Below are 25,000 nucleotides of genomic sequence, written 5' to 3'. Positions count from 1 at the left end.
ATAACAGCCGACCAAGCAGCATGAGTTTCACATCTCCATTTCCCTGTAGAATTTAAACAGAGGGAAAGAAACAGCGGAGGAGGAAAGTAGAAAAAATTATGTTTAATGAGTGCTGCCCTCTTTTCCTCCCTCTCTCTCTCAGCAACGGTCTGTGGGAGCTCTCTACTCTCTCCTTCCCCCTCTCCCCTTCCCCCTCTCCCCTTCCCCCTCTCCTTCCCTCTCTCCTTCCCCCTCTCTCCTTCCCCCTCTCTCCTTCCCCCTCTCTCCTCCCCTCTCTCTCCTCCCCTCTCTCTCCTCCCCTCTCTCTCCTCCCCTCTCTCTCCTTCCCTCTCCCCTTCCCTTCCCTCTCCCCTTCCCTTCCCTCTCCCCTTCCCTCTCTCCTTCTCTCTCTCCTTCTCTCTCTTGCTGGTTGGTTTTTCCTCTCAGGTTTATAGCATTATAATATGACTGGCCCGTAAGACTACCACCACCATGCTTAACCGTTGGAATTAAGGTTATTACTGTGGAATGCAGTGTTTGGTTTTCGGCAGACATAAAATGGGACCCATTTCGCCCAAAAAGTTATACTTTTGAATCATCTGTCCATAGAACGTTCTTCCAAGAGTCTTGATGATCATCCAGGTGCTTTTTGGCAAACTTGAGTCAACTTTTTGGACGAGATTGGTCCCATTATGTCTGGCGAAAACCAAACACCGCATTGGTGGTGGTGGTGTGATGGTTTGGAGATGCTTTGCTGCCTCAGGACCTGGACGACTTGCCTTAATAGAAGGAGCCATGAATTCTGCTCTGTATCAGAGAATTATACAGGAGAATGTCAGACCATCCGTCTGTGAGCTGAAGCTGAAGCGCAGCTGGGTCATGCAGCAAGACAATGATCCAAAACACACAATCATGTCTATATGAAAATTGTTAAAAAGCAACACATTTGAAGATTTGGAATGGCCTAGTCAAATCCAGACCTAATCCAAGTTGAGATGTTGTGGCAGGACATGAAACAAGCAGTTCATGCTTGAAAACCCACAAATGGTTGCTGAGTTAAAGCAGTTCTGCATGGAAGAGTGTGCCAAAATTCCTCCACAGCGACGTGAGAGACTGATCAACAACTACAGGAAGCATTTGATTGTAGCAGCTAAAGGTGGCACAACCAGTTATTGAGTGTAAGGGGGCAATTCCTTTTTCACACAGGGGAATTGGGTGTTGCATAACTTCGTTAACTAACATGACTTTTTTGTAAAGTCATGTTCCTTTATCTAATATTAGGGTTTGGTTGAAGATCTGATGACATTCAGTATAAAAAAGATGCAAAAATAATTTCACGGCACTGTGCCTATATTTTTTAAATAGAATTTCTAAATGGTCTGAGAACAACATTGGCAGGGCAATTCAATCATAGCCAATATGCAGTGATAATGTATTGGACCTATAGCACAAACGTCATTGCTACATAACTGTTTTTAATAGGTTAATGTTGCATAGGCTTACTCATGTTGAATGAAATGAGCGGAAGAACTCGGCTTGCATTTGGACTGGTTGGTGACCACTGTCCTAGACCTTCAGCACTGAACCCTGACAGTTTGTTTGTGTTCTCTCTCTCTGTAACCGAGATGCAGGGACTGACCCTGAGAGAGATGAGTTAGTGTAATGGGCTATACCTCCAGAACAAACAAACTGACCCTGACAGAGAGACAGGTGAGTTAGTGTTTGGGGCGGCAGGTAGCTTAGTGGTTAAGAGCGTTGTGCCAGTAACCGAAAGGTCGCTGGTTCTAATCCCCAAGCCGACTAGGTGAAAAATCTGTCGATGTGCCCTTGAGCAAGGCACTTAACCCTAATTGCTCCTGTAAGTCGCTCTGGATAAGAGCGTCTGCTAAATGACTAAAATGTAAAATGTAAAAATGTTAGTGTAATGGGCTGTACCTCCAGACTGACCCTGACAGAGAGACAGGTGAGTTAGTGTAATGGGATATACCTCCAGACACCACCACCACCACCACTACTACTACTACTACTACTACTACTACTACCACCACCACGAAATTGTTTTAAGGTCATACCAAGGATTTGTTCTGAAGTGTCTATCCTATATCTGAGAGATATACGAAATATCAGGGAACATTATATACATATATACACTACCGTTCAAAAGTTTGTGCTCACTTAGAATTGTCCTTGTTTTCAAATGACAACATACATGAAATGAGTTTGAATAGGAAATATAGCAAAATGAATAGGAGATGTAGTCATTGACAAGGTTAGAAATAATGATTTTTAATTGAAATAATAATTGTGTCCTTCAAACCTTTGCTTTCGTCAAAGAATCCTCAATTTGCAGCAATTACAACCTTGCAGACCTTTGGCATTCTAGTTGTCAATTTGTTGAGGTACTCTGAAGAGATTTCACCCAATGCTTCCTGAAGCACCTCCCACAAGTTGGATTGGCTTGGCTTGATGGGCACTTCTTACGTACCATACGGTCAAGTTGCTCCCACAACAGCTCAATAGGGTTGAGATCCGGTGACTGTGCTGGCCACTCCATTATAGACAGAATACCAGCTGACTGCTTCTTCCCTAAATAGTTCTTGCATAGTTTGGAGCTGTGCTTTGGGTCATTGTCCTGTTGTAGGAGGAAATTGGCTCCAATCATGTGCCGTCCACAGGGTATGGCATGGCGTTGCAAAATGGAGTGATAGCCTTCCTTCTTCAAGATCCCTTTTACCCTGTACAAATCTCCCACTTTACCACCACCAAAGCAACCCCAGACCATCACATTGCCTCCACCATGCTTGACAGATGGCATCAAGCACTCTTCAAGCATCTTTTCATTTGGTCTGCGTCTCACAAATGTTCTTCTTTGTGATCCAAATACTTCGATTCGTCTGTCCATAACACTTTTTTCCAATCTTCCTCTGTCCAGTGTCTGTGTTCTTTTGCCCATCTTAATCTTTTATTTTTATTGGCCAGTCTGAGATATGGCTTTTTCTTTGTAACTCTGCCTAGAAGGTCAGCATCCCGGAGTCGCCTCTTCACTGTTGACGTTGCACGGGGCCTCACACTCCTCTTTCTATTCTGGTTAGAGCCAGTTTGCGCTGTTCTGTGAAGGGAGTAGTACACAGCGTTGTCTGAGACCTTCAGTTTCTTGGCAATTTCTCGCATGGAATAACCTTCATTTCTCAGAACAAGAATAGACTGACGAGTTTCAGAAGAAAGTTATTTTGATCCTGTAATCAAACCCACAATTGCTGATGCTCCAGATACTCAACTAGTCTCAAGAAGGCCAGTTTTATTGCTTGTTTAAATCAGCACAACAGTTTTCAGCTGTGCTAACATAATTGCAAAAGGGTTTTCTTATGATCAATTAACCTTTTAAAATGATAAACTTGGATTAGCAAACACAACGTGCCATTGGAACACAGGACTGATGGTTGCTGATAATGGGCCTCTGTACGCCTATGTAGATATTCCATAAAAAAAAATCAGCCATTTACAACATTAACAATGTCTACACTGTATTTCTGATCAATTTGATGTTATTTTAATGGACCAAAAAATTGCTTTTCTTTTGAAAACAAGGACATTTCTAAGTGAGCCCAAACTTTTGAACGGTAGTGTATATATTTTTATATTGTATTTAACCCCTTATTATTTTTGACACTAAACATTCTCCATATATACACTTCCATTCATTTTTTCAACTGGTACAGGGGGACCTTCAGACGAGTCGTGTAAGGCCTGTGGGCGTCCTAAAGCAAAACCATGTACGTGTTCGTGAGAGCCTCATCTCTCCATAGAGGGGTCATGATCGTTTTTAGGCCAAACCGTTCGAACGCTACAGACGACTTTGTGAGAATAACTATTTTTCGGGACGTCTCACGGTCCTGACAAACACCGCTGTAGCTCTGCCATAGGTGGATGCGTTGGATCGAAAAAGCATCCAATGCAAAAAAACATCTCTAACTTAACTGACAGATTGTTTTTTTTTTGTTGGTATTTTACCCCCTTTTTCTCCTCAAGATCAAAATTGTCTCGTCGCTGCAACTCCCCAACAGGCCCGGGAGGCGAAGGTCGAGTCATGTGTCCCCCCGAAAACATCACCCGCCAAACCGCGCTTCTTAACACACCGCCCGCCAGCCGCACCAACGTGTCAACGGAAACACTGTTCATCTGAAGGTCAGCCTGCAGGCGCCCGGGCCCGCCACAAGGAGTCGCTAGAGCGCGATGAGCCAAGTAAAGCCCCACCGGCCAAACCTTCCCCTAACCCGGATGACGCTGGGCCAATTGTGTGCCGCCTCATGGGTCTCCCGGTCGTGGCCAGCTCCAACACAGCCCGGGATCGAACCCGGGTCTGTAGTGACGCCTCTAGCACTGCGATGCAGCGCCTTAGACCGCTGCGCCACTCGGGAGGCCTAACTGACAGATTAGGATTTGTTTATTATGCAAATTAGATTTCCAGCAGGAGCGCGGACATCAACCGTATGCTTTTTTTTTTTTTTGGAGCAGTCATCTCAGATTTTATTTTGTAACAACTGCATTGGCAACTTTGTATTTGTAGTCAACATTGTTCTGAAGTTATCGGCGGTCACAGAGAGACCGATGAACATCTTGATTATATGTTTAGCGGAGATCTTATGTGTATATGTGGAAGGGCAAAAAAAATAATAATCTTACGACACACTTAGCTGTTCTACAAGTGGTCTGAGGCAGTCAGTAAACAAAATGTTTTTTTTCAAGTCCAACTTTAGTAACAACGGTTTTTGAGAAACACCTCCGAGATTTAACGACGCTCCTATGAAGGTTCTAATTATGAACTTAGCCTTGAGATGCTTTTGGGGAAACTGGCCCAGACCTGCAGTAAAATAATGGACCAGGGTATCTCCTCTAGCAGTATTTTACTGTGACACTTCCTGCAGGTCATTACAACGCATAGTAAAAAACTGCTAGCTGCTGGGAGCTAGTCATCCTGCTCCATAAACATCCACTACAGTTGACCGGGGCAGCTCTAGAAGGGCAGAAATTTGACGAACTGACTTGTTGGAAAGGTGGCATCCTATGAAGGTGCCGCGATGAAAGTCACTGAGCTCTATTCAGGGTCTACTCCCACAGCCAACTACAGTAAAACACAGGGTCTACTCCCACAGCCAACTACAGTAAAACACAGGGTCTACTCCCACAGCCAACTACAGTAAAACACAGGGTCTACTCCCACAGCCAACTACAGTAAAACACAGGGTCTACTCCCATAGCCAACTACAGTAAAACACAGGGTCTACTCCCACAGCCAACTACAGTAAAACACAGGGTCTACTCCCACAGCCAACTACAGTAAAACACAGGGTCTACTCCCACAGCCAACTACTGTAAAACACAGGGTCTACTCCCACAGCCAACTACAGTAAAACACAGGGTCTACTCCCACAGCCAACTACAGTAAAACACAGGGTCTACTCCCACAGCCAACTACAGTAAAACACAGGGTCTACTCCCACAGCCAACTACTGTAAAACACAGGGTCTACTCCCACAGCCAACTACAGTAAAACACAGGGTCTACTCCCACAGCCAACTACAGTAAAACACAGGGTCTACTCCCACAGCCAACTACAGTAAAACACAGGGTCTACTCCCACAGCCAACTACAGTAAAACACAGGGCCTACTCCCACAGCCAACTACAGTAAAACACAGGGTCTACTCCCACAGCCAACTACAGTAAAACACAGGGTCTACTCCCACAGCCAACTACAGTAAAACACAGGGTCTACTCCCACAGCCAACTACAGTAAAACACAGGGTCTACTCCCACAGCCAACTACAGTAAAACACAGGGTCTACTCCCACAGCCAACTACAGTAAAACACAGGGTCTACTCCCACAGCCAACTACTGTAAAACACAGGGTCTACTCCCACAGCCAACTACAGTAAAACACAGGGTCTACTCCCACAGCCAACTACAGTAAAACACAGGGTCTACTCCCACAGCCAACTACAGTAAAACACAGGGTCTACTCCCACAGCCAACTACAGTAAAACACAGGGTCTACTCCCACAGCCAACTACAGTAAAACACAGGGTCTACTCCCACAGCCAACTACAGTAAAACACAGGGTCTACTCCCACAGCCAACTACAGTAAAACACAGGGTCTACTCCCACAGCCAACTACAGTAAAACACAGGGTCTACTCCCACAGCCAACTACAGTAAAACACAGGGTCTACTCCCACAGCCAACTACTGTAAAACACAGGGTCTACTCCCACAGCCAACTACAGTAAAACACAGGGTCTACTCCACAGCCAACTACAGTAAAACACAGGGTCTACTCCCACAGCCAACTACAGTAAAACACAGGGTCTACTCCCACAGCCAACTACAGTAAAACACAGGGTCTACTCCCACAGCCAACTACAGTAAAACACAGGGTCTACTCCCACAGCCAACTACAGTAAAACACAGGGTCTACTCCCACAGCCAACTACTGTAAAACACAGGGTCTACTCCCACAGCCAACTACAGTAAAACACAGGGTCTACTCCCACAGCCAACTACAGTAAAACACAGGGTCTACTCCCACAGCCAACTACAGTAAAACACAGGGTCTACTCCCACAGCCAACTACTGTAAAACACAGGGTCTACTCCCACAGCCAACTACAGTAAAACACAGGGTCTACTCCCACAGCCAACTACAGTAAAACACAGGGTCTACTCCCACAGCCAACTACAGTAAAACACAGGGTCTACTCCCACAGCCAACTACAGTAAAACACAGGGTCTACTCCCACAGCCAACTACAGTAAAACACAGGGTCTACTCCCACAGCCAACTACAGTAAAACACAGGGTCTACTCCCACAGCCAACTACAGTAAAACACAGGGTCTACTCCCACAGCCAACTACAGTAAAACACAGGGTCTACTCCCACAGCCAACTACAGTAAAACACAGGGTCTACTCCCACAGCCAACTACAGTAAAACACAGGGTCTACTCCCACAGCCAACTACAGTAAAACACAGGGTCTACTCCCACAGCCAACTACAGTAAAACACAGGGTCTACTCCCACAGCCAACTACAGTAAAACACAGGGTCTACTCCCACAGCCAACTACAGTAAAACACAGGGTCTACTCCCACAGCCAACTACAGTAAAACACAGGGTCTACTCCCACAGCCAACTACAGTAAAACACAGGGTCTACTCCCACAGCCAACTACAGTAAAACACAGGGTCTACTCCCACAGCCAACTACAGTAAAACACAGGGTCTACTCCCACAGCCAACTACAGTAAAACACAGGGTCTACTCCCACAGCCAACTACAGTAAAACACAGGGTCTACTCCCACAGCCAACTACTGTAAAACACAGGGTCTACTCCCACAGCCAACTACTGTAAAACACAGGGTCTACTCCCACAGCCAACTACAGTAAAACACAGGGTCTACTCCCACAGCCAACTACAGTAAAACACAGGGTCTACTCCCACAGCCAACTACAGTAAAACACAGGGTCTACTCCCACAGCCAACTACAGTAAAACACAGGGTCTACTCCCACAGCCAACTACAGTAAAACACAGGGTCTACTCCCACAGCCAACTACAGTAAAACACAGGGTCTACTCCCACAGCCAACTACAGTAAAACACAGGGTCTACTCCCACAGCCAACTACAGTAAAACACAGGGTCTACTCCCACAGCCAACTACAGTAAAACACAGGGTCTACTCCCACAGCCAACTACTGTAAAACACAGGGTCTACTCCCACAGCCAACTACTGTAAAACACAGGATCTCATCCAATAAATGTGCTGCATCAGAATGAGTCAACAGAAAAGCAACATTCTTTGACTGTCCTGTATCATCCACTTTCCAGCCCAACACTGTAGCACTTTCTACTACCCTTTAGTCCAGACAGTCAACATGGTGCTACATAACTACATTACATGATGAAATGTAGACCGTCTCTGTACAGTCCTTCAAGGTCATCTACAATGTAAACCACACTGACACTACTGCATTACATCATACACTTTCCCCTGTACTGGAGTTCCATCACACTTTTCCCTCACCTTTAGCACAGACAGACACAGAGACAGACGCTCACAGAGACAGAGAGACAGACGCACACAGAGACAGAGAGACAGACGCACACAGAGACACAGAGACAGACGCACACAGAGACAGAGAGACAGACGCACACAGAGACAGACATACAGAGACAGAGAGACAGCCAGCCAGAGACAGACAGCCAGCCAGAGACAGCCAGCCAGCCAGCCAGCGACAGCCAGCCAGCCAGCCAGAGACAGCCAGCCAGCCAGCCAGCCAGAGACAGCCAGCCAGCCAGCGACAGCCAGCCAGCCAGCCAGCCAGAGACTGACAGACAGCCAGCCAGCCAGAGACAGACAGACAGCCAGCCAGCCAGAGACAGACAGACAGCCAGCCAGAGACAGACAGACAGCCAGCCAGAGACAGACAGACAACCAGCCAGCCAGAGACAGACAGACAACCAGCCAGAGACAGCCAGCCAGAGACAGCCAGCCAGAGACAGCCAGCCAGCCAGCCAGCCAGAGACTGACAGCCAGCCAGAGACTGACAGCCAGCCAGCCAGAGACAGACAGCCAGCCAGCCAGAGACAGACAGACAGCCAGCCAGAGACAGACAGACAACCAGCCAGCCAGCGACAGACAGACAGCCAGCGACAGACAGACAGCCAGCCAGCCAGAGACAGACAGCCAGCCAGCCAGAGACAGACAGCCAGCCAGAGACAGACAGACAGACAGCCAGCCAGCCAGACAGACAGCCAGCCAGCCAGAGACAGACAGCCAGCCAGAGACAGACAGCCAGAGACAGACAGCCAGCCAGCCAGAGACATGGTGCTACATCACTGTGCCATAATTAAACATAGAAGGTATTCATATTGTACTGTAACCTACTGTAGCTGATAGATCAGGTAGCATAGCAGACATGCTCCTGCATCGTGACTGGAGCCAGGTCTGATCTCACTAGACACATACACTCACTACACACACACACATATATCTGAAATGCCCCTGTGCTGCACTGCATTGTGACTGGAGCCAGATCACCGCTCTGTGCACTGGGTTAAGATACAACATCTACTTCACACCTCCTCTGTGACAGTGTGTGTGTGTGTGTGTGTGTGTGTGTGTGGCTAGCACCAGCTGCAATCACTCATCTGAAATATATTAACATTTTCATATGAAGGACAGCCACATATGAAGGACAGCCACATATGAAGGACAGCCACATATGAAGGACAGCCACAGACCACCACCCCCCCTCTTCCTCTACCTCCGAAACCCTTCTGTCTGCATCCCAGACACACCACTCCTCCACCTCAGAATCCCTTCTCTCCCTCTCTCTCCCCTCTCTCCCCTCTCTCTCCCTCTCTCTCCTTCTCCCAGTCTGCAGCTCTCCCTCTCTCTCCTTCCCCAGTCTGCAGCTCTCCCTCTCTCTCCTCCCCCCAGTCTGCAGCTCTCCCTCTCTCTCCTTCTCCCAGTCTGCAGCTCTCTCTCTCTCTCCTTCTCCCAGTCTGCAGCTCTCCCTCTCTCTCCTCCCCCCAGTCTGCAGCTCTCCCTCTCTCTCCTTCTCCCAGTCTGCAGCTCTCCCTCTCTCTCCTTCTCCCAGTCTGCAGCTCTCCCTCTCTCCCCCCCTCAGTCTGCAGCTCTCCCTCTCTCTCCCCCCAGTCTGCAGCTCTCCCTCTCTCTCCTGCCCCCAGTCTGCAGCTCTCCCTCTCTCTCCTCCCCCAGTCTGCAGCTCTCCCTCTCTCTCCTTCTCCCCAGTCTGCAGCTCTCCCTCTCTCTCCTTCTCCCAGTCTGCAGCTCTCCCTCTCTCTCCTTCTCCCAGTCTGCAGCTCTCCCTCTCTCTCCCCCCAGTCTGCAGCTCTCCCTCTCTCCTCCCCCCCAGTCTGCAGCTCTCCCTCTCTCTCCCCCCCAGTCTGCAGCTCTCCCTCTCTCTCCTCCCCCAGTCTGCAGCTCTCCCTCTCTCTCTCCCCCCAGTCTGCAGCTCTCCCTCTCTCCTCCCCCCAGTCTGCAGCTCTCCCTCTCTCTCCTCCCCCAGTCTGCAGCTCTCCCTCTCTCTCCTTCTCCCAGTCTGCAGCTCTCCCTCTCTCTCCTTCTCCCAGTCTGCAGCTCTCCCTCTCTCTCCCCCCAGTCTGCAGCTCTCCCTCCTCCCCCCAGTCTGCAGCTCTCCCTCTCTCTCCTTCTCCCAGTCTGCAGCTCTCCCTCTCTCTCCTGCCCCCAGTCTGCAGCTCTCCCTCTCTCTCCTCCCCCCAGTCTGCAGCTCTCCCTCTCTCTTCTTCTCCCAGTCTGCAGCTCTCCCTCTCTCTCCTTCTCCCAGTCTGCAGCTCTCCCTCTCTCTCCCCCCAGTCTGCAGCTCTCCCTCTCTCTCCTTCTCCCAGTCTGCAGCTCTCCCTCTCTCTCCTCCCCCCAGTCTGCAGCTCTCCCTCTCTCTCCTCCCCCCAGTCTGCAGCTCTCCCTCTCTCCTCCCCCCAGTCTGCAGCTCTCCCTCTCTCTCCTCCCCCCAGTCTGCAGCTCTCCCTCTCTCTCCTCCACCCAGTCTGCAGCTCTCCCTCTCTCTCCTTCTCCCAGTCTGCAGCTCTCCCTCTCTCTCCTTCTCCCAGTCTGCAGCTCTCCCTCTCTCTCCCCCAGTCTGCAGCTCTCCCTCCTCCCCCCAGTCTGCAGCTCTCCCTCTCTCTCCTTCTCCCCAGTCTGCAGCTCTCCCTCTCTCTCCTTCTCCCAGTCTGCAGCTCTCCCTCTCTCTCCTCCCCCCAGTCTGCAGCTCTCCCTCTCTCTCCTTCTCCCAGTCTGCAGCTCTCCCTCCCCCCAGTCTGCAGCTCTCCCTCTCTCCTCCTCCCCCAGTCTGCAGCTCTCCCTCTCTCTCCTTCTCCCAGTCTGCAGCTCTCCCTCTCTCTCCTTCTCCCAGTCTGCAGCTCTCCCTCTCTCTCCCCCCAGTCTGCAGCTCTCCCTCTCCCAGTCTGCAGCTCTCCCTCTCTCTCCTCCCCCCAGTCTGCAGCTCTCCCTCTCTCTCCTTCTCCCAGTCTGCAGCTCTCCCTCTCTCTCCTTCTCCCAGTCTGCAGCTCTCCCTCTCTCTCCTTCTCCCAGTCTGCAGCTCTCCCTCTCCCTCCTTCTCCCAGTCTGCAGCTCTCCCTCTCTCTCCCAGTCTGCAGCTCTCCCTCTCTCAGTCTGCAGCTCTCCCTCTCTCTCCCAGTCTGCAGCTCTCCCTCTCTCTCCTTCTCCCAGTCTGCAGCTCTCCCTCTCTCCTCCCCCCAGTCTGCAGCTCTCCCTCTCTCTCCTCCTCCCAGTCTGCAGCTCTCCCTCTCTCTACTTCTCCCAGTCTGCAGCTCTCCCTCTCTCTCCTTCTCCCAGTCTGCAGCTCTCCCTCTCTCTCCTTCTCCCAGTCTGCAGCTCTCCCTCTCTCTCCCCCAGTCTGCAGCTCTCCCTCTCTCTCCCCTCAGTCTGCAGCTCTCCCTCTCTCTCCTTCTCCCCTCAGTCTGCAGCTCTCCCTCTCTCTCCTTCTCCCAGTCTGCAGCTCTCCCTCTCTCTCCTTCTCCCAGTCTGCAGCTCTCCCTCTCTCCTCCCCCCAGTCTGCAGCTCTCCCTCTCTCTCCTTCTCCCAGTCTGCAGCTCTCCCTCTCTCCCCCCCAGTCTGCAGCTCTCCCTCTCTCTCCTTCTCCCAGTCTGCAGCTCTCCCTCTCTCTCCCCCCAGTCTGCAGCTCTCCCTCTCTCTCCCCTCAGTCTGCAGCTCTCCCTCTCTCTCCTTCTCCCAGTCTGCAGCTCTCCCTCTCTCTCCTTCTCCCAGTCTGCAGCTCTCCCTCTCTCTCCTTCTCCCAGTCTGCAGCTCTCCCTCTCTCTCTCTCCCCCAGTCTGCAGCTCTCCCTCTCTCTCTCTCCCCCCAGTCTGCAGCTCTCCCTCTCTCTCCCCTCAGTCTGCAGCTCTCCCTCTCTCTCCTTCTCCCAGTCTGCAGCTCTCCCTCTCTCTCCCCCCAGTCTGCAGCTCTCCCTCTCTCTCCTTCTCCCAGCCTGCAGCTCTCCCTCTCTCTCCCCCAGTCTGCAGCTCTCCCTCTCTCTCCCCTCAGTCTGCAGCTCTCCCTCTCTCTCCTTCACCCAGTCTGCAGCTCTCCCTCTCTCTCCCCCCAGTCTGCAGCTCTCCCTCTCTCTCCTTCTCCCAGTCTGCAGCTCTCCCTCTCTCTCCCCCCAGTCTGCAGCTCTCCCTCTCTCTCCTTCTCCCAGTCTGCAGCTCTCCCTTGCTCTCCCTCACTCTCTCTCCTTTCCTCACTGCTTTTCCCTGTGTTCTTCCGTCAGGTCGTTACAGACACCTGTCAACACGCGCTCACACACACCGGGCCATGTGGGAGAGGTGGAGGAGAGGAGTCACACACACCGGGCCATGTGGGAGAGGGGGCAGAGAGGAGAGGAGTCACACACACCGGGCCATGTGGGAGAGGGGGCAGAGAGGAGAGGAGTCACACACACCGGGCCATGTGGGAGAGGGGGCAGAGAGGAGAGGAGTCACACACACCGGGCCATGTGGGAGAGGGGGAGGAGAGGAGTCACACACACCGGGCCATGTGGGAGAGGGGGAAGAGGAGTCACACCGGGCCATGTGGGAGAGGAGGGTGAGAGGAGTCACACCGGGCCTTGTGGGAGAGGGGGAGGAGAGGAGTCACACCGGGCCATGTGGGAGAGGGGGCGGAGAGGAGTTCAGGAAAAATAAACGTCCTTTATCTGCCCTTCAACAGCTAGCACCTCCCTAACGTTAACACGCAAGACAGAGAGAAAGAATGAAAGATTGGACTGGAAGGACAGAGCTACTCACCACTGGTGTCGTTATTGGCGTCCAAGGCTTCCACTATCAACGTGTAGGACCTCTGGGGAAGATGGAGAGATCAGGGTCAACACAACATCAACCAAACATAGCTGCTAACTTTCCCTGCTCATTTCTCCCAATACTAAAAAAAACTCTTCCCACCATGATTTCTGAATAGGCTAACTTTGGGAATTTTTGTAAAGTTACCAGAAAATTGCAGCCCTAACCAAACAAGAATATCAAAGAGCAACTCTGAACCAAAACATTGATAGCAAGTAGCAGCACTAACAGTAACACTGGGCGCAAACATTATCTAGTGTAATTATGACTGATTTTTAATGGAATATCTACATAGGCGTACAGAGGCCCATTATCAGCAACCATCAGTCCGGTGTTCCAATGGCACGTTGTGTTTGCTAATCCAAGTTAATCCAGGTAGCTTAGTGGGTAAGAGCGTTGTGCCAGTAACCGAAAGGTCGCTGGTTCTAATCCCCGAGCCGACTAGGTGAAAAATCTGTCGATGTGCCCTTAAGCAAGGCACTTAACCCTAATTGCTCCTGTAAGTCGCTCTGGATAAGAGCGTCTGCTAAATGACGTAAATGTAAATGTAAATGTTAATTGATCATTAGAAAACCCTTTTGCAATTATGTTAGCACAGCTGAAAACTGTTGTGCTAATTAAAGAAGCAATACAACTGGTCTTCTTGAGACTAGTTGAGTATCTTCAGCATCAGCAATTGTGAGTTTGATTACAAGCTCAAAATGGCCAGAAACAAATAACTTTCTTCTGAAACTCGTCAGTCTATTCTTGTTCTGAGAAATGAAGGCTATTCTATACGAGGAATTGCCAAGAAACTGAAGATCTCGTACAACGCTGTGTACTACTCCCTTCACAGAACAGCGCAAACTGGCTCTAACCAGAATAGAAAGAGGAGTAGGAGGCCCTGGTGCACAACTGAGCAAGAGGACAAATACATTAGAGTGTCTAGTTTGAGAAACAGGCACCTCACAGGTCCTCAACTGGCAGCTTCATTAAATATTACCCGCAAAACACCAGTCAACGTCAACAGTGAAGAGGCGACTCCAGGATGCTGACCTTCTAGGCAGAGTTGCAAAGAAAAAGCCATATCTCAGACTGCCCATCTTAATCTTTTCTTTTTATTGGCCAGTCTGAGATATGGCTTTTTCTGTTATATGGCAATTTGATGTTATTTTAATGGACAAAAACAATTGCTTTTCTTTCAAAAACAAGGACATTTCTAAGTGACCCCAAACTTTTGAACGGTAGTGTACAGTCGTGGTCAAAAGTTGAGCATGACGCAAGTTTTGGTCTTCACAAAGTTTGCTGCTTCAGTGTTTTTAGATATTTTTGTCAGATGTTACTATGGTATACTGAAGTATAATTACAAGCATTCCATAAGTGTCAAAGGCTTTTATTGACAATTACATTAAGTTTATGCAAAGAGTCAATATTTGCAGTGTTGACCCTTCTTTTTCAAGACCTCTGCAATCCGCCCTGGCATACTGTCAATTAACTTCTGGGTCACATCCTGACTGATGGCAGCCCATTCTTGCATAATCAATGCTTGGAGTTTGTCAGAATTTGTGGGTTTTTGTTTGTCCACCCGCCTCTTGAGGATTGACCACAAGTTCTCAATGGGATTAAGGTATGGGGAGTTTCCTGGCCATGGACCCAAAATGTTGATGTTTTGTTCCCCGAGCCACTTAGTTATCACTTTTGCCTTATGGCAAGGTGCTCCATCATGCTGGAAAATGCATTGTTCGTCACCAAACTGTTCTTGGATGGTTGGGAGAAGTTGCTCTCAGAAGATGTGTTGGTACCATTCTTTATTCATGGCTATGTTCTTAGGTTAAAGTGAGTGAGCCCACTCCCTTGGCTGAGAAGCAACCCCACACATGAATGGTCTCAGGATGCTTTACTGTTGGCATGACACAGGACTGATGGTAGCGCTCACCTTGTCTTCTCCGGACAAGCTTTTTTCCGGATGCCCCAAACAATCGGAAAGGGGATTCATCAGAGAAAATGACTTTACCCCAGTCCTCAGCAGTCCAATCCCTGTACCTTTTGCAGAATATCAGTCTGTTTTTCCTGGAGAGAAGTGGCTTCTTTGCTGCCCATCTTGACACCAGGCCATCCTCCAAAAGTCTTCGCCTCACTGTGCGTTTTGACCACGACTGTGTGTGTGTGTGTGTGTGTGTGTGTGTGTGTGTGTGTGTGTATATATATATTTTACATACATACATACAAAAAAAACACATGGTGTGGTCTTTGGCTAAAGGTATACAACCAGCATGCATTAGTACACCTTGTGTGAATCAGGTTTAAAACCGGTTTGAATTCCCAGCAGGGGAAAAATACATAACAGCAATTAAATAACGATGAATCACCGTTCTGGGATTCAAGCTAAAACACTTACAGCCAATAACAAGGCTATATATGCTCAGTAATTCAGTGAGAACTGCTGAGACTGCACGTTCAGTAGACCAAGTTGGAACAGAACAGAACTACAGACTAGAAAACCTCATGTCTGTGAGAGAGCAGTGACTGAGGACTGTCATAGACACTCATACTGGGTGAGATCTCTGGGAGAGAACTGGTGAAAGCCTTGTGGTTGAGTCGGTCAAGTCAGGACAGGATAGGCAGACTAGATATGGCATGTATGTGATTGTGAAACAGACAGATAGGATAGTGGAGTATAAAGATGAGGTGGTAGAGGTCAGGACAGACACAGAGAATGTCACGTCTGGGAGAGATGGGAGAATCTACAGGTGGTTGGGGAGGAGCAGTCATACAACAAGCTGAGAGGAACTGCTGAGAGACGGCGGTTTAGTGGAGTAGGCCAAGTCAGGACAGGACAGGACAATTTCATCCTGTCAGAAAGAGAGAGAGCTGTGACAGATTGGGTTGAAGATCGTGAGAGACCGAGAGCGGCGACTGTGAGAGACCGAGAGCGGCGACTGTGAGAGACCGAGAGCGGCGACTGTGAGAGACCGAGAGCGGCGACTGTGAGAGACCGAGAGCGGCGACTGTGAGAGACCGAGAGCGGCGACTGTGAGAGACCGAGAGCGGCGACTGTGAGAGACCGAGAGCGGCGACTGTGAGAGACCGAGAGCGCGACTGTGAGAGACCGAGAGCGGCGACTGTGAGAGACCGAGAGCGGCGACTGTGAGAGACCGAGAGCGGCGACTGTGAGAGACCGAGAGCGGCGACTGTGAGAGACCGAGAGCGGCGACTGTGAGAGACCGAGAGCGGCGACTGTGAGAGACCGAGAGCGGCGACTGTGAGAGACCGAGAGCGGCGACTGTGAGAGACCGAGAGCGGCGACTGTGAGAGACCGAGAGCGGCGACTGTGAGAGACCGAGAGCGGCGACTGAGAGACCGAGAGCGGCGACTGTGAGAGACCGAGAGCGGCGACTGTGAGAGACCGAGAGCGGCGACTGTGAGAGACCGAGAGCGGCGACTGTGAGAGACCGAGAGCGGCGACTGTGAGAAAGGAACAGTTGCAGAAGGCCTGCATCTATAGGTCAGTGGTTCCATTTAGCTGGCTCAGATCTCTGGAGAAGGCCTGCATCTATAGATCAGTGGTTCCATTTAGCTGGCTCAGATCTCTGGAGGAGAAGGCCTGCATCTATAGATCAGTGGTTCCATTTAGCTGGCTCAGATCTCTGGAGGAGAAGGCCTGCATCTATAGGTCAGTGGTTCCATTTAGCTGGCTCAGATCTCTGGAGGAGAAGGCCTGTATCTATAGATCAGTGGTTCCATTTAGCTGGCTCAGATCTCTGGAGGAGAAGGCCTGTATCTATAGATCAGTGGATCCATTTAGCTGGCTCAGATCTCTGGAGGAGAAGGCCTGTATCTATAGATCAGTGGTTCCATTTAGCTGGCTCAGATCTCTGGAGGAGAAGGCCTGCATCTATAGATCAGTGGTTCCATTTAGCTGGCTCAGATCTCTGGAGGAGAAGGCCTGCATCTATAGATCAGTGGTTCCATTTAGCTGGCTCAGATCTCTGGAGGAGAAGGCCTGCATCTATAGATCAGTGGATCCATTTAGCTGGCTCAGATCTCTGGAGGAGAAGGCCTGCATCTATAGATCAGTGGTTCCATTTAGCTGGCTCAGATCTCTGGAGGAGAAGGCCTGCATCTATAGATCAGTGGTTCCATTTAGCTGGCTCAGATCTCTGGAGGAGAAGGCCTGTATCTATAGATCAGTGGTTCCATTTAGCTGGCTCAGATCTCTGGAGGAGAAGGCCTGTATCTATAGATCAGTGGTTCCATTTAGCTGGCTCAGATCTCTGGAGGAGAAGGCCTGTATCTATAGATCAGTGGTTCCATTTAGCTGGCTCAGATCTCTGGAGGAGAAGGCCTGTATCTATAGATCAGTGGATCCATTTAGCTGGCTCAGATCTCTGGAGGAGAAGGCCTGTATCTATAGATAAGTGGTTCCATTTAGCTGGCTCAGATCTCTGGAGGAGAAGGCCTGTATCTATAGATCAGTGGTTCCATTTAGCTGGCTCAGATCTCTGGAGGAGAAGGCCTGCATCTATAGATCAGTGGTTCCATTTAGCTGGCTCAGATCTCTGGAGGAGAAGGCCTGTATCTATAGATCAGTGGTTCCATTTAGCTGGCTCAGATCTCTGGAGGAGAAGGCCTGTATCTATAGATCAGTGGATCCATTTAGCTGGCTCAGATCTCTGGAGGAGAAGGCCTGTATCTATAGATCAGTGGTTCCATTTAGCTGGCTCAGATCTCTGGAGGAGAAGGCCTGTATCTATAGATCAGTGGATCCATTTAGCTGGCTCAGATCTCTGGAGGAGAAGGCCTGTATCTATAGATCAGTGGATTAGGAGAACTCACACTACTATCAGGTTACAAATAAACACACAGACAATTGCGTTGCTGCACTTCAATAGCTGACTCCATTTCAATAGCTGACTCCTTATGCTAGCATCCAACACCGACTTGTCACACTCACTCACTTGACAGCATCTCGGAGGCATCTGCAGCCACTCACTTTCCACAACAGTGACCCAAGCGTAAACAAATGACTCTTCAGCGTACATCGACCACACAGTAAATATATCCTACCAAAGTGTCTCCTTCATCAGGACTTTCTCTTGCCTCATCCTGTTCAAACCACTCTGCAGCCAAAAAGGGTACACTAATTCACACGTGAAACTCTCTCATAATTAAATCTGTCAATCAGTATCCTTCATCTAAACGCCTCCTCTCCAACTAAACAAACAGCAATAGATCACACCTTTAACGTTTTCATGACTCATTCCCTCGTCCTCTCACCAGACTGACTCGCATGTCTCTTGCTTCATCAGCTAAGCGGCTATAGTTTATTCCAACAGTCATCCATCCCTCTGATCTGACACCAGGTTACCCGTCAATAACTCAATAGCTACAGGAACAGACCTCGTTTATATAAAAATATTACAGATGTATTATCCTACGTTATATTAAAAAAAGACAGAACATCGACATTTTAGTCATGAATGGACCTGATAGATGACTGTAGGTAGGGCTGTGGCAAAAATAGCACCCTATTCCCCTATGGGCCCTGATCAAAAGTAGTGCACTACATAGGGAATATTGGGTGCTATTTGGACCAGTCTAGAATGCACCGGACTCGCTACAGAAAACGTACAGCAGAGCTCTCAACTCGACATGTTACACAGCAGAGCTCTCAACTCGACATGTTACACAGCAGAGCTCTAAACTCGACATGTTACACAGCAGAGCTCTCAACTCGACATGTTACACAGCAGAGCTCTCAACTCGACATGTTACACAGCAGAGCTCTCAACTCGACATGTTACACAGCAGAGCTCTCAACTCGACATGTTACACAGCAGAGCTCTCAACTCAACATGTTAGACAGCAGAGCTCTCACCTCAACATGTTACACAGCAGAGCTCTCAACTCAACATGTTACACAGCAGAGCTCTCAACTCAACATGTTACACAGCAGAGCTCTCAACTCAACATGTTACACAGCAGAGCTCTCAACTCAACATGTTACACAGCAGAGCTCTCAACTCAACATGTTACACAGCAGAGCTCTCAACTCAACATGTTACACAGCAGAGCTCTCAACTCGACATGTTACACAGCAGAGCTCTCAACTCAACATGTTACACAGCAGAGCTCTCAACTCAACATGTTACACAGCAGAGCTCTCAACTCAACATGTTACACAGCAGAGCTCTCAACTCAACATGTTACACAGCACACAACAGCCTTTCCTAATCAGCACAGGCAGGCTTTCATACCAAACAACTCCCTACCTGGGTGGCTGGATAACAGCAGAGGAAAAGATATTCAGCAACTTTTTTTTGCAGGATAAAGGAAATACGTTGGTTTTAACGAGGCACATTTCTATGGTTCTCCCAACAGTTGTTGTACAAAAGCCGTCAGAATGGTGAATATCCTGTCATCTTGCTGTAGGGTTCAAGCTGGAAAGCGAGGTGGTGACAGCATTTATTTTTCTCTCCTAAGTGTCAGCGTCCCTGTGGCTGTCCTACCTAGTACCTCCACAGTAGTTGAAGAGGATTTGTCCTCACCCTCCCTAGTACCTCCACAGTAGTTGAAGAGGATTTGTCCTCACCCTCCCTAGTACCTCCACAGTAGTTGAAGAGGATTTGTCCTCACCCTCCCTAGTACCTCCACAGTAGTTGAAGAGGATTTGTCCTCACCCTCACCCTCCCTAGTACCTCCACAGTAGTTGAAGAGGATTTGTCCTCACCCTCACCCTCCCTAGTACCTCCACAGTAGTTGAAGAGGTTTTGTCCTCACCCTCCCTAGTACCTCCACAGTAGTTGAAGAGGATTTGTCCTCACCCTCCCTAGTACCTCCACAGTAGTTGAAGAGGATTTGTCCTCACCCTCCCTAGTACCTCCACAGTAGTTGAAGAGGATTTGTCCTCACCCTCACCCTCCCTAGTACCTCCACAGTAGTTGAAGAGGATTTGTCCTCACCCTCACCCTCCCTAGTACCTCCACAGTAGTTGAAGAGGATTTGTCCTCACCCTCACCCTCCCTAGTACCTCCACAGTAGTTGAAGAGGTTTTGTCCTCACCCTCCCTAGTACCTCCACAGTAGTTGAAGAGGATTTGTCCTCACCCTCACCCTCCCTAGTACCTCCACAGTAGTTGAAGAGGTTTTGTCCTCACCCTCCCTAGTACCTCCACAGTAGTTGAAGAGGATTTGTCCTCACCCTCCCTAGTACCTCCACAGTAGTTGAAGAGGATTTGTCCTCACACCTCACCCTCCCTAGTACCTCCACAGTAGTTGAAGAGGATTTGTCCTCACCCTACCTAGTAGCACCACTAGTCTGGTCTAGCTTGTGGTGTGTGGTTGGGGACGAGCAGCGAACCAGACATCCCTGTGGTGAACTAAAACCTCCCAGCCCCATTCAGACACAATACTGGGTATTCAAACCTCACACTAGTCACTGACGTACAGACTGACAGAGAGACCGACTAGGGACACTGGTCTGCAATGCTAAAATGTACCGCTTTTTATTGACCTCTTGTAAAGTAATTACAGTCTAGTTTATTTAACCAATCTTATCCTCTTGCGATAGCCCAAAGCCTTGTTTAAAAAAAAACAAAAAAACAAGAGGTAACACTGTAGCCAACGGTTTGTATTTTTGTTGGAACTGTCTTTCATCTTCATGTCTTGTTTAAATATAGAAAGTGTTCTGACATTTACTATCTATTAAAGCTCACATAAAAGCATTTGGTGTGTGTTCCAAAATGGCACCCTATACCCTACTGGACTGGAGCCCTATGGGTCCTGGTCAAACGCAGTGCACTATGTAGAATATAGGGTGCCATTTGGAACAGACGCTTGGTCGGTACTTCTGTAGAGAGAGAGAGAGATACACACCATACTTTGTCTCAGTCTCTCTCACTCTATAACTCAGCTGGTTATCAGTTAAGAGTGGCACAGCATGGCCACACTCACACACGGTTATCAGCTAAGAGAGTATCCCTGCATGTCTTCAGCTGCCAGGGTCCCTTTCCCAGGCTACAGACAGACTCCCAACTAACTCTTTGAACTGTATTTGGACTGGCCATAAAACACAGAGACAAACGCTCCAGAGGGCTTTGAACTGTAGTTGGACTGGCCATAAAACACAGAGACAAACGCTCCAGAGGGCTTTGAACTGTAGTTGGACTGGTCATAATACACAGAGACAAACACTCCAGAGGGCTTTGAACTGTAGTTGGACTGGCCATAAACACAGAGACAGATGTTCCAGAGGGCTTTGAACTGTAGTTGGACTGGTCATAATACACAGAGACAAACACTCCAGAGGGCTTTGAACTGTAGTTGGACTGGTCATAAACACAGAGACAGATGTTCCAGAGGGCTTTGAACTGTAGTTGGACTGGTCATAATACACAGAGACAAACACTCCAGAGGGCTTTGAACTGTAGTTGGACTGGTCATAAACACAGAGACAGATGTTCCAGAGGGCTTTGAACTGTAGTTGGACTGGTCATAATACACAGAGACAGACACTCCAGAGGGCTTTGAACTGTAGTTGGACTGGTCATAAACACAGAGACAGATGTTCCAGAGGGCTTTGAACTGTAGTTGGACTGGTCATAATACACAGAGACAGACCCTCCAGAGGGCTTTGAACTGTAGTTGGACTGGTCATAAACACAGAGACAGATGCTCCAGAGGGCTTTGAACTGTAGTTGGACTGGTCATAAAACACAGAGACAAACGCTCCAAACGCTCTCCCTATCTCTCCTGGCCATCCTACACACAACAACATGACGCTGGTACCGTCACGGCCCTAACACACACACACACTGGACAAACAAAGCTGACAGGACATCTGATTAAACTCCATCTCCACTGTAACCAATACAGTATTTACCTCCCAGCACTGTAACCAATACAGTATTTACCTCCCAGCACTGTAACCAATACAGTATTTACCTCCCAGCACTGTAACCAATACAGCATTTACCTCCTAGCACTGTAACCAATACAGTATTTACCTCCTAGCACTGTAACCAATACAGTATTTACCTCCTAGCACTGTAACCAATACAGTATTTACCTCCTAGCACTGTAACCAATACAGTATTTACCTCCTAGCACTGTAACCAATACAGTATTTACCTCCTAGCACTATAATCAATACAGTATGTATCTCCTAGCACTATAATCAATACAGTATGTATCTCCTAGCACTATAATCAATACAGTATGTATCTCCTAGCACTGTAATCAATACAGTATGTATCTCCTAGCACTGTAACCAATACAGTATGTATCTCCTAGCACTGTAACCAATACAGCATTCACCTCCTAGCACTGTAACCAATACAGTATTTACCTCCTAGCACTATAATCAATACAGTATTTACCTCCTAGCACTATAACCAATACAGTATTTACCTCCTAGCACTATAACCAATACAGTATTTACCTCCTAGCACTGTAACCAATACAGTATTTACCTCCTAGCACTGTAACCAATACAGTATTTACCTCCTAGCACTGTAACCAATACAGTATTTACCTCCTAGCACTGTAACCAATACAGTATTTACCTCCTAGCACTGTAACCAATACAGTATTTACCTCCTAGCACTGTAACCAATACAGTATTTACCTCCTAGCACTGTAACCAATACAGTATTTACCTCCTAGCACTGTAACCAATACAGTATTTACCTCCTAGCACTGTAACCAATACAGTATTTACCTCCTAGCACTGTAACCAATACAGCATTTACCTCCTAGCACTATTATCAATACAGTATTTACCTCCTAGCACTGTAACCAATACAGTATTTACCTCCTAGCACTGTAACCAATACAGTATTTACCTCCTAGCACTGTAACCAATACAGTATTTACCTCCTAGCACTGTAACCAATACAGTATTTACCTCCTAGCACTGTAACCAATACAGTATTTACCTCCTAGCACTGTAACCAATACAGTATTTACCTCCTAGCACTGTAACCAATACAGTATTTACCTCCCAGCACTGTAACCAATACAGAGACAACTAACACCTGCTGCTGACTGGCAGACTACCCAATGGATAGTAGAGTAGAGGATGTTGACCTCTACTGTGGGATGTTGACCTCTACTGTGGGATGTTGACCTCTACTGTGGGATGTTGACCTCTACTGTGGGATGTTGACCTCTACTGTGGGATGTTGACCTCTACTGTGGGATGTTGACCTCTACTGTGGGATGTTGACCTCTACTGTGGGATGTTGACCTCTACTGTGGGATGTTGACCTCTACTGTGGGATGTTGATCAGTTATCAGTGTTCCTGAATCAATCAACCCCATCTATCACTATCCCTGACCCCATTTACCTGAGTAGGCTAGATCTAGATTCTGCTACAGGTACTCTGGTTGAACATAATACAACTCAAACTCAGGCTGTGTCATGAAGAGAAACACTTACCCCCAGTCTCTCACACACACACACAGAGAGAGAGAAAACACTTCCCCCAAATCTCTCTCTCTCTCACTTTCCTCCAATCTCTCTCTCTCACACACACATAAAAAACACTTTCCCTCAATCTCTCCCTCTCACACACACACAAAGAAAAACCACTTTCCTCCATATCGCTCACACACACACACACACACACACACACACACACACACACAGAGAGAAAAAGAACACACACACACAGAGAAGCGCCTTCACAGTTCAAAGCCTGGCAGGCAGCACCATGACTGACAAGAGTGGCAGGGAAAAACACACAACACCTTGGGTGTTTCCCAATATGCATACTACAGTGCTCCACACTCTCATGCTCCGAGGACGAGTGTATTACCTCACGCTGCATCTCCCCGTTCACTGAACCTTCTTCCAGTCAGGACAACGGCAACAATAGAGACCAAACAAGATCTACACAAAGCAAAACGCTTTACTTCATAATTATCAGCTTGCTATATATGTGAATCATAATAATGTAGCTAGCCAGGTAGTTTAACAGGGGGGAAAAAATGATCTAAAACTAAATGTTATGCAAGGTAGATTAGACATTATTCGTGGGTAGCTAGCTGACAATTCTTCGTGGCTATCTGGCTAGCTATCAGCACTAGCTAGCTAGCCAGTTAGCCATATTGACTTACTATGGGCTTGCGATCTACGGTACGTAGACGTATTTATTAACCTATCAAGATCAAATATTGTAGTCAGGCAACATATGACATGGGTAACACGCCATTCTGAAGTCGGGGTGTATTTTCTCTCGCTTCAGCTTCAAATAACGTCCGCCATTGATTTCAATACGTTTTGCGCGATATTTTTACATGGGGCTGCGTCACATTGTTTTGCATACGTTCCGTTGAAGCTTGCGTCTGTGCATGCTTCAAAACAGCCCTCCGTGCTCCGTTTTGCATACTTTGATTTGGACTCATACTCCGACACTCCCGTGCTCCAATTTGCTCGGAGGACGGAAGTATGCATTTTGAGAAACACCCCTTGTTTACCCTGAGATTGTAATCATGACAGGAGGCTGAGGAGATATGAGAGGTCTGAGAAGCAGTCACCCTTTCTGCCTCTTGAGTACTTGAACAGGAGATCAAGGATAAGGAGGACCCATCTCTGATAACAGCCTGCAACCCCCCCCCACCCACCCCCTTCCCAACAATGCCAAGAATGTGCAAAGCTGTCATCAAGGCAAAGGGTGGCTATTTGAAGAATCTCAAATATAAAATATATTTTGATTTGTGCAACACTTTCTGGGTTACTACATGATTCCATATGTGTTATTTCGTAGTTTTGATGTCTTCACTATTATTCTACAATGTAGAAAATAGTAAAAATAAAGAAAAACCCTTGAATGAGTAGGTGTGTCCAAACTTTTGACTAGTACTGTATATATTCACGCACACACACACAGAGTATTCAGACCCCTCCCCCTTTTCCACATTGTTACGTTACAGCCTTATTCTAAAACGGATTTTAAAAAAATAAAATAATACTCAACAGTCTACACCATAATGACAAAGCGAAAACAGGTTTTTAAAGATTATTGCAAATTTAAACAAAATAAAAAACAGAAGTACCTAATTTTCATAAGTTTTCAGACCCTTTGCTATTAGACTCGAAATTGAGCTCAGGGGCATCCTGTTTCCATTGAGCATCCTTGAGATGTTA

General features: G+C 48.1%; 1 protein-coding gene across 2 annotated transcripts in view; it reads right to left on the bottom strand.

Moving 5' to 3' along the window:
* Positions 1–25,000, bottom strand: part of LOC121558701 (protein jagged-1b) — a 138,059-nt gene that overhangs the window by 99,121 nt on the left and 13,938 nt on the right. For both annotated transcript variants that reach the window (XM_045223604.1, XM_045223609.1), the window contains exon 3: positions 12,824–12,875. In XM_045223604.1, the coding sequence (XP_045079539.1) occupies positions 12,824–12,875 (52 nt within the window). The remainder of the gene's footprint in view (positions 1–12,823; positions 12,876–25,000) is intronic.

This window comes from Coregonus clupeaformis, chromosome 1 (genome assembly GCF_020615455.1).
Source record: "Coregonus clupeaformis isolate EN_2021a chromosome 1, ASM2061545v1, whole genome shotgun sequence".
Classification (NCBI taxonomy): Eukaryota; Metazoa; Chordata; class Actinopteri; order Salmoniformes; family Salmonidae; genus Coregonus; species Coregonus clupeaformis.
The sequence above is the reverse complement of the archived record's forward strand: the minus strand, read 5'-3'. Positions and strand labels throughout refer to the sequence as shown.